We start from the raw sequence: 8,842 nt of genomic DNA, 5'->3' as shown, positions 1-8,842 counted from the left end.
ATGATATTTTAATATTTTTTTTACAAAAATATTATTCCTACACATCTGGTAAAAATATCAAAACACATTCATTGTAATAGTGTTTATTTTTAATAGTTTTTTTCTCTCATTTGATTTTTAAAAAATTTTATATTTCTTCGGTTTGATTTTAATGAGATTTTCAGGGTCTCATGATTCATGTAATGGATTTAGCGAGTTCATCAAAGTTAACTTGAGTTGTTTTTTTAATTGAATTTTTTTTAATTTTATCATTTAATATTAAATTATTTTAGAATCGTTTGAGTTGTTTTTAGACTCTTCAAATCAACCTATTCATTTTAAATTATTAAAATAATTATATATCAAATATATTAAAATATATTTAGTTTTTCTAAATAAATTTTTTAAAAGTTATATTTATACTATTAAAAAAATTATATTATCACACTTTTAAGTAGTATTTTTCAGTTTTGAATCTTAAACCAAGATCATAGGGTTGCAGTGTAAGCTGTCGCTTACTATAGGATGTCCTCAAGTGGGGTTGCAGAAACTCAATGTGGGTCCCAAACTTTTTCCTGATACCGTATGTGTATCAACCAGGACAAGAAGGAAACAGGAAGGCAATGGTGATGAAAGCAAAGCTATAGGGCTTAACAAAACTCTCCGTCTCCTTTTAACCATTGTCTCTTCCCTGTGACGACAGCCTTAACAAACCATACATCACCACACAAACACCGAAGCAAGCTTCTTTTGTCCTTTTATCAAACCACTTCTCTTACCAAAACTATACTGCTGATCAATTTTCCCACTTCTACGACAACCTCTCTTTGCTGTTCTCCCTTAGCAAACAGTTTAAAGAAAATGTCTGCCGGAATCTTTGCAGCTTCTGCAGTGGCTGCTCCTGGTTATCATGGCTTAAGAGCACTCCCCACAAAGCAGCCGTTTGCTACCAAGAATTCTGTTGCACGGAGCAGCAGAACTGTGTCCAATGGCTCTAAGACTTTTTGTATGAAGGTAATATGACTGAAACATATATGTCATCAACCACTGCTTACTTTTCTATAACTGCTTAATTAAATCTGATGTTTGTCTTTTGGTATTACTTGCACGCAATACTTGCTACTCAAATAGACATGGAACCCAATCAACAACAAAAAGTTTGAGGCTCTGTCCTACCTGCCTCCTCTTTCTGAAGATTCAATTGCGAAGGAGATTGATTACATGATGAAAAAAGGATGGATCCCTTGCCTGGAATTCGACGAGGTAAGCCAAAGATTAAGCTTCTCTCCCCAACATGTATCTGAACTGTGTATTAGTTGCATAGGTATTCTTTATTTTAACCTCTTTTTATATGATTTAATGTTCAATGTTAGGTGGGAAGCGTACGCAGGGAGCACAGCAGGATGCCAGGATACTACGATGGAAGGTACTGGACATTGTGGAAGCTCCCCATGTTTGGATGCACCGACTCCTCTCAAGTCCTCGAAGAAATCCATGAGTGCAAAAAGGCATATCCAGATGCTTACATCCGTTGCCTGGCATTCGACAACAAGCACCAGGGTCAGTGCATGGCTTTTGTCATTCAAAAACCTGGCAACTGAGGCCTTAGTTTGGGTTAGCCACAGTTTTCTGTATCAAGGAACCTGGTTTTTGCTCTGCTTTCTCCACTGTTAATCCCTCTCTTTTCTGCAAATAAAGACGGTGGGAAGTAGGTAAGCTAGGCGGCTGGCTCGTGGAGATACTAAAATAATAATATTTTTATTGGACTGATTGCACTTGATAAATATAAAATCAACGCTAGTGAATGTGGTTAGCCCATGGTTTTGGTGCTACAGGAAGGAATCACCCCTGGTTTTCCTCCCTCCATGGCCTTCCCACGCGCGGCTGTTTCGCGTTGAGTTACCTATGTACGGAATTCTCAGGTTTATTATTATTATTATTATTTTTTTTTAAGCATGGTGGCAGAAAAAATATATATAAAGCTGGAAGCGCATCTCTCCGACTCTCACATGCGTGACCTGTCACCAAGTCTAAATATCTTGGCACGTGATACACGCGCCAATAGGCCTAAATTTTTGTTGTGGCGGGCACGTGTGATACCTGCACTAGCAAGTTTAAATTTCTTATATCTTCGTCACATTAAGATGCATATTTTTTATGTTTTATTCCTTTTCTTTTCTTTTTTCTCTCTAGGTTATTGTCCCAGCCTCTTAATTTTTATATTTAATTAATTTTAGTTTAATTATTTTAATAGTTGTTTTTGCAAAAAAAAAAAAAAAACTTATTTTTATTTAAAATGGGCAATATAGACAGACAGACAAACCTATACGACGAATCAAACTATGCTAATTTAAGAAATAATTTTAGGACTTTTCTTTTTAGCAATTTTATTTTAAAATAGATATAAAAATAAACGGATGAAATGATTTTAATAATGAAATTAAAGTTCATAAAAACAATGTGATGAAATCACCTAGATTACAGGTTCGATTTGGTTGATTTGATTTTTTTTTAATTTTATATTTTAACATTTGATTGATTAAGATTATTTTGTTTTGATTCATTTTTTTTGAGGTTATTTTCATCTGATGAATCGGGTCATGAGTTTAACGGGTTTTCTAGGTTAACTTGAGTTATTTTTTTATATTTTTTTAATTTCAATTATATTAAAAAAATAAATAAAGGAAAAGTAAGTTCTATTGTACCCTTTATACAAAACTATCTTTATACAATACTATTTATTGAAATAATATTTTCTTTTGTTTTGTTTTTTTTTAATCCAAGTTTGTTTCCTTCAATTTTAATTTTATTATTCATCATTAAATTTATCAGAAATTAAATTTTATAATTTTTCTCAATTTGTGATTATTTTAATCTCATAATCTGAATAACAGGTTTGATGAGTTAACTCGATTGACTCAAGTTTTTTTTTTAAAATTCAACTCTCAATATTTGATTAATTGAGAATCAAGTTTCGTGATTTATTTTAATCTCTTTTTAATAAAATCAAATTTAACAACTTTTAAAAACTAAAACAAGACTAGAACAAATTGTAGCATGTGAATGAAAACACTATTCATTTCATATTTTACCCTTCTCATTAAAAAAACACTTAAAATTAGGTATTATAGGCATTTATGTCTTTTTAAAAGACCTATTAATCATTGTCAAATTAAAAAGAAAGAAATTCTTTTCCATTTTAAAAGTGAAATAAAATGACAAAAATATCATTGAAAGAAAAAAAAAAGCATCAAGAAGTGTTTTTATATTTTTTACAATAGTTTTTTTATTATTATTATCAAGTTAACTAAAAAGTAATTTGTTATTAAATATAAAAAATAAAACAAAAAACATATCAAAATACCTCTAAAAAAAACTAGTGTCATTGAATTTTTCTTGTCGTCTTGTCTTTTCAAAACGTATTTTTCATTATCATCTTCTTTGACTAAATATATGTACATATAAAAAAACAAAACAAAACAAATAAAAAAGTCTGTCTAAAGAAAGTGAACAGAAGAAAGAGATCAATCCACTGTCTATGTTGTTAATTAACTTGCAATTTCATACAAACGCCACCTGCTGCTGCTGCTGAACATTATTTTACCAATGGGTTTGGCGAATTGGTCATGAGAAGTTGTCAACTGAAGAGATGGTATCCCGCCTCCCCACCCAATGCAATCCATTACTTATTATTATTCTTAGCATTTCCAGTTTAGTACACCAGATTCAAGATCTCTTAGACCTAGGCTACAGGGCACTTATCAACCCTTCTGGGAAATTGACCACTGGAGGACCTTGGCCAGTTCCACCAGTAGCACGACAGGTTGGGGAATGAAAAGTCGGATTTCTTAAGCATCACGAAAACGATATGAATGCTCTAGAGTGGAACAATAGCAAAATTTTGAAAGGAATGATTGACCTGGAAGATATCTGATAATATCTGCCAAAACCGAACAGAGAATCCAAATTGACAGGAATTGCATTTTTCAGATCAGACAAACACCAGTTCCAGCGGCGTCAACCACGAAGTGAACTACTCTGTGAAGACCAAACTGGAGTAAATTATGTAACTTGCTTAACTGCCCATCTGGACACTAAAATTGATTCAACGACTGTCAAAATCTTTATTCAGAGGTCGTAAATACCATGAAAGAATGTAGTCACCAATTTGTATGAGCATCTACAACAAAAAAAGCACCAAGTCTAGGTGCCAAACCCTCACCAGTCTGGTACTTGGGGCCTTGGGTTCAAAACCCATCTTCATGCTCACACAATACTAGCCATTACCTAGCCAAGTAAATGACAAAAAGTGGTAAAATGATTAGAAAATAAATATCCACATGATATCCATCACTAAGACTCCATTCATCAGAATGCTGACCTGCAATTGCTCTCACCAGAAAACCATCCATATCTACAAACAAAAAGAATTAGCAGCCTTAACAAGTCACTATGGTCCTCAAGGCATTGCACTGTCACAAGCCATGGCAGTTAGAACAATATTTTGAAGTCTAACAGATTCATTTAATAGGATCAATTCATTTTGCGAACATGTCTCCACAGGAGATGATCAATCACAAAAGCAAGGTCTAAACCACGCCACTCCAAGCACTACTGAACCAGTAATTAATAACACATTATATCCATACAAAAATCTCAGTTCATGGTAGAGCAGAAAACTAAAGCAAAAAACTTGAGTCTTACAAGGTCTTTCATCAAGGCCCTACTGATGGAATACAACCATGATCACAGCACCGCTGAGTCATCTCATGCTAGAAGATATTTGCAATCTGAAAAAACAAAGAAACAGTGATCAAGCGAAAAAATCAGTAAAATGTTCATTCTTAATCAATTTTTTCTTGCTGTAATGTATGCCAAAGGTGGCAATCATAGTCACAAAGTTCATAGGAATGCAAAAATGTACAAAAAAAAGAAAAGAAAAGGTGGGGAAAAGTGCATTATGAGTGGAAACATGTGATAAAGAGGCAAATTAATACGCATTCATTAAAACAGGCCTCTGCATAAATTAATAACACCTTTTTATCCACATTGGTGAAGAGACAAATACACTCGTTTCTGTTTCTTTTTGTTTTTGTTTTATTTTTATAAAGTAACAGGTACTCATTGATAGGGCATAAAAAAAAAAACAACAATTCAGATAAAGTTATGCAAAGAGAGGAAACAAGATCTTAAAGCAGTAAATAAGAAAAATGGCTCAATTTGAAAGGACCAGGTGTAGTTGGGCTGAGAAGAACATGAGCCAAGGCCACAGAGAAACAACGACTGCCAGAGTTTGGAATTAGATATTGCAGTGGAAAACAGAGTTGTTGCTATTCAGGAAAAAAACCACTCATTTAGCAGTGTTTTATTGTGATAACACACAGACTAAAAACCACCATATGTTTCATCCACACTATTAGTACTTAAAATCTAACCACCATGTATATTAAGCATACATGCCTCTTGTCTACAGAAAACAATCACAGGTCAATTTTTTCATTCCAACATAATTCATCAAAATGGAACTTAATGTCTACTTGATATGAAATGTCCTATTGAAAACATTATCTTGATGATATGTTCTAAGAAAAGAAAAGGCTCCTCTAATTTTTGCATTGTGTCCAGAGAGATAGAGAAGAAGACATTTAACAATCAGGAAAAAAAGCTATTCACAAACTAAATACATCTCTAAAACCAAATTTCATTCGATATTCTGAAAATTATTTCATTATTACCTACTACAGCAAATTTGAACTTCAATCTAGCATTCTCTGTTAAGTAGTGAGATTCCGTTTATTTACCAGTGCACAAAGCAATTCGAGTTTGAACTAATATTTCTTAATCAAGACCAAAGTGCACATCAAGTAAATCAATAAACAATTAAACTCAATCAAGAACAGTTTCAAGTTTCTTTTTTTTTATTATTATGTCTGGAGATTTTGTAAAAAAGAAACAAAATATATACCACCAATCATTAAGACATCCACATGTTCAAAAATCTAAGATAAACAAGCTCGAACAGCACCTAAACTATTCACTTTAGGTTGCAACTTGAAAAAAGACAAGCCAATATCAGATTACACTTCAAAAAAGATAGAATAAAATTTCACTAAAAACCAAGAGTAACAATAACATTATACTCGATTGAATACAGATAAAAAAGAAATTTCCATTCCAAGAACCTGAGAAAGAATAACATGCACAAGCACTCAAGCAGTTCACACTTCAGAATACCAAGAAGCTTTTCACTATTTCCATAAAAATCTTGGCTCAATTTTCATATTTTCATATGGCATTACCACATTAAATAAATAAAAAAGTATATAAATAAAATAAAATGCAGAACAACCATCTTAGCAAACCAACCAAATCCAAACTTAGTTTGTTGTCATCAGAACTAAATTGCAACACAGTGTCAAAACTCAACTCCCTCTCCCCATTGATCACATCACTGTTGGAAAACCATATCTCAAGGATCAACATCAAACAATATCATTCAATATGCGTATTTAATACTTAAATTTCATAGATAATTAGAAAAATATAAAAGGAATCACTACATTATCCAAACTAGTCAAATTGAAGTAATAGACAATAAATATATAAACAAGCAATTCTTCCTGCAAAATCCTCGAAAACGAAACAAAAGAGCAGAAAATCAATAAAACCTAAACTAACAGAAAATGAATTAAAATCCCGAACCTTGTGAAAACAGTATCAGCGATTCCGCTCCAGGGGCAAGGGCCGATTAAACCCTCCTCTACGATTCATATACTGCCTAGGCTGCCGTTTCGTAACGGCTTTAACTCCACTAACATCCGCACCAGGCACCGGCTTCCCTTTCGTCGAATCAAACCCCGTTGGAATCCCTAATTTCTTCATCATCTCCATCTCATCCTCATCCATCAAACCCCCACCCTCTCCCATTCCATTATCATTATTATCACTTTCGTTCTTCTCTAATTGCTCTCTCGCTATCCCGTCTACAAAATCGAAAACCGCCGCTCTTTGCTTTTCCCTCTCTCTATCGTCATCGCTCTCGGGTCGATGTCGCTTTCGCGGCGGTGACGAGGATGGAGTCCTCTGGTGGCGGTGGCGGCGGTGAGATCTATGAGACCGGTCTGGAGAGCGAGAACGAGAGCGCCTGTTTCGGGAACGCATGCGGTCTGGTGAGCGCGTGCGAGAGCGGGTGATTCGGGTCCGGTCCCGGTCGCGGTCTTCTTTATCGCGGCGTCTTTCTCGGTCTCGGTCTCGGTCGCGGTCTCTTTCACGGTCGCGATCGGTGAGTCTGTCTCTGTCTCCCATGGGTAGTTAGGGTAACTGGGGAATTGCAGAGATTATGATTTATTTCCCAAGAGTGTGAGGTTTTTAATAAACTTGGTTGAAGATTGTACTCAGTTTCCCAGTGGGAGTGACGGTTCCATTAGTGTTATCTCGAACATCCCCTTGAACTTTTGGTTTATATTGGACTACGGCTAGTGAGGTTCTAACTCTGGCCTACTATGATGAGTTCACGATTCACAAAGGCTTTGGGTTTTCACATATATCGGGCTTGAAGATTATAATTTATATGGGCTTCGAACAGTTATATGTTTGTTGGGTTTCTAATTATCTAAGGCCTTAGGTTTCCTACAATTATAATTGGGCTTTAAGGCCCACGTATATACTATTTCGGCCTTTGTTTAAACGGAAACTCTCCGCCTTCAAAGAAGTCTATTTTGACTCCCTAATTTCACCAAATAAAAAGTAATTTCCATCGGATATTATTCTGTACATAACTTTCTTTATACGTGACTGTATAATATTTTATACATCAAACAGGTTACAACTACTATATAAACTTGAAGTTATGCTGTAAGAAAATTATCTCAGCCTAAACTAATAAAATTCAATTTCAAGCCCTGTGTAAGAATTATCTTGATTAAAGTTTAAAAAATATTTTTTATAAACTGTAAGTAAAATTATCTTCATTACTCAATTAAATATTAAATTTTTTTCGTAAAATCAAAGAATAGTTTTACATTAATTTTCTAGCACAAGCATTTTGTACTAGGAACTTTCACAAATATTGAAATTCTTTATTTTCTAATTAGGAGAATGAAGATGAAAAAATAATAAATTCATAACCACTTAATCATTAAAACTCTAGTATAATATTAAATCATTATAATAAAAACACCTAACAAATAATTGTATTAAAAACATAGTATAACTTATATACTATGTTCTAACATGAAAATATATAATTTTATTTTTAGGATTTTCATGTAAAGGATAAATGATTTTAACGATTCAATTTGGATTTTTTTTTCTTTTATGTAGTGGGAGGATCATTTGATACAAATCCATAAAAAAACATTAAAAAATATAATGAAAATATATTCATGGAAACAAAATAATTCAAAATTCATTCATAAAACATTTTTGAAATTATATTAGGAAATACATTTGAAATTGTATTCTCAAGATACATCCATGTACTTTGCAAATCATTTATCATGCTTAATCCTCTTAATTTATAAATAAAAAAATTTAGGAAAAAAAACTCATTTGATACTTGCCTCTTGAAATGTTACTAACCTCTTGAAATGCAAATCCAAAAATTCTCAAAGTCAATCAAAAACACTCCTAATACCCCAATAATAATACCAACTTAAATCAATATCAATGCATATGATCCTTTTCGGTTCTTAACCTAAACACCACATTTTTAACTCTTGAGTTGATTGTGCACTATTTATCTAGTTAATTTGTCATAATTCTCTCTAGAACCCTGGAAATTATAATTCATTTTTTATTTTGGTACAATCTATACCCAATTATCTTTTCACTTGTATAAAAAGATTTTAGTACGTCCTTCTAC

General features: G+C 33.1%; 2 protein-coding genes across 6 annotated transcripts; one reads left to right on the top strand and one right to left on the bottom strand.

Annotated features, from left to right (window-relative positions):
• The first annotated feature begins 594 nt into the window (after nucleotides 1–594).
• On the top strand, nucleotides 595–1,932 carry LOC18107762 (ribulose bisphosphate carboxylase small subunit, chloroplastic 3). Its single transcript, XM_024589892.2, has 3 exons — nucleotides 595–993; nucleotides 1,111–1,242; nucleotides 1,353–1,932. The coding sequence occupies exons 1-3, from the start codon at nucleotides 841–843 to the stop codon at nucleotides 1,578–1,580; spliced, it is 513 nt and encodes a 170-aa protein (XP_024445660.1). The 5' UTR covers nucleotides 595–840; the 3' UTR covers nucleotides 1,581–1,932.
• Nucleotides 1,933–4,079: 2,147 nt separating this feature from the next.
• Nucleotides 4,080–7,430, bottom strand: LOC7488960 (uncharacterized). Of its 5 annotated transcripts, none has more exons than XR_002978891.2 (4): nucleotides 6,682–7,430; nucleotides 4,684–4,769; nucleotides 4,361–4,451; nucleotides 4,080–4,266 (listed from the first exon to the last, which is right to left on the bottom strand). XR_002978891.2 is itself a non-coding variant. In XM_002324432.4 (2 exons), exon 1 carries the CDS (start codon nucleotides 7,282–7,284, stop codon nucleotides 6,697–6,699), a length of 588 nt encoding a protein of 195 aa, XP_002324468.1. In that variant the 5' UTR covers nucleotides 7,285–7,429; the 3' UTR covers nucleotides 4,482–4,769; nucleotides 6,682–6,696. The 5 variants fall into 5 exon arrangements, 2 of the variants coding, with proteins under 2 accessions (XP_002324468.1, XP_024445323.1); XR_002978892.2 differs by having other exon boundaries at nucleotides 4,361–4,393; XR_002978894.2 differs by lacking the exon at nucleotides 4,361–4,451.
• Nucleotides 7,431–8,842: the final 1,412 nt, after the last annotated feature.

The sequence above is a fragment of the Populus trichocarpa genome, chromosome 18 (assembly GCF_000002775.5).
Source record: "Populus trichocarpa isolate Nisqually-1 chromosome 18, P.trichocarpa_v4.1, whole genome shotgun sequence".
NCBI lineage: Eukaryota > Viridiplantae > Streptophyta > Magnoliopsida > Malpighiales > Salicaceae > Populus > Populus trichocarpa.
Note: the sequence above shows the minus strand (reverse complement) of the source record. Positions and strands in the feature narration are given on the sequence as shown.

Bases quoted from the DNA above. Each gene is read 5' to 3' on its own strand.
- LOC18107762 (XM_024589892.2), top strand. From the start codon at position 841: ATGTCTGCCGGAATCTTTGCAGCTTCTGCAGTGGCTGCTCCTGGTTAT. The intron at 994-1,110 runs GTAATATGACTG...CTACTCAAATAG, and splicing joins CTAAGACTTTTTGTATGAAG to ACATGGAACCCAATCAACAA. The intron at 1,243-1,352 runs GTAAGCCAAAGA...GTTCAATGTTAG, and splicing joins CTTGCCTGGAATTCGACGAG to GTGGGAAGCGTACGCAGGGA.
- LOC7488960 (XM_024589555.2), bottom strand. From the start codon at position 7,284: ATGGGAGACAGAGACAGACTCACCGATCGCGACCGTGAAAGAGACCGC.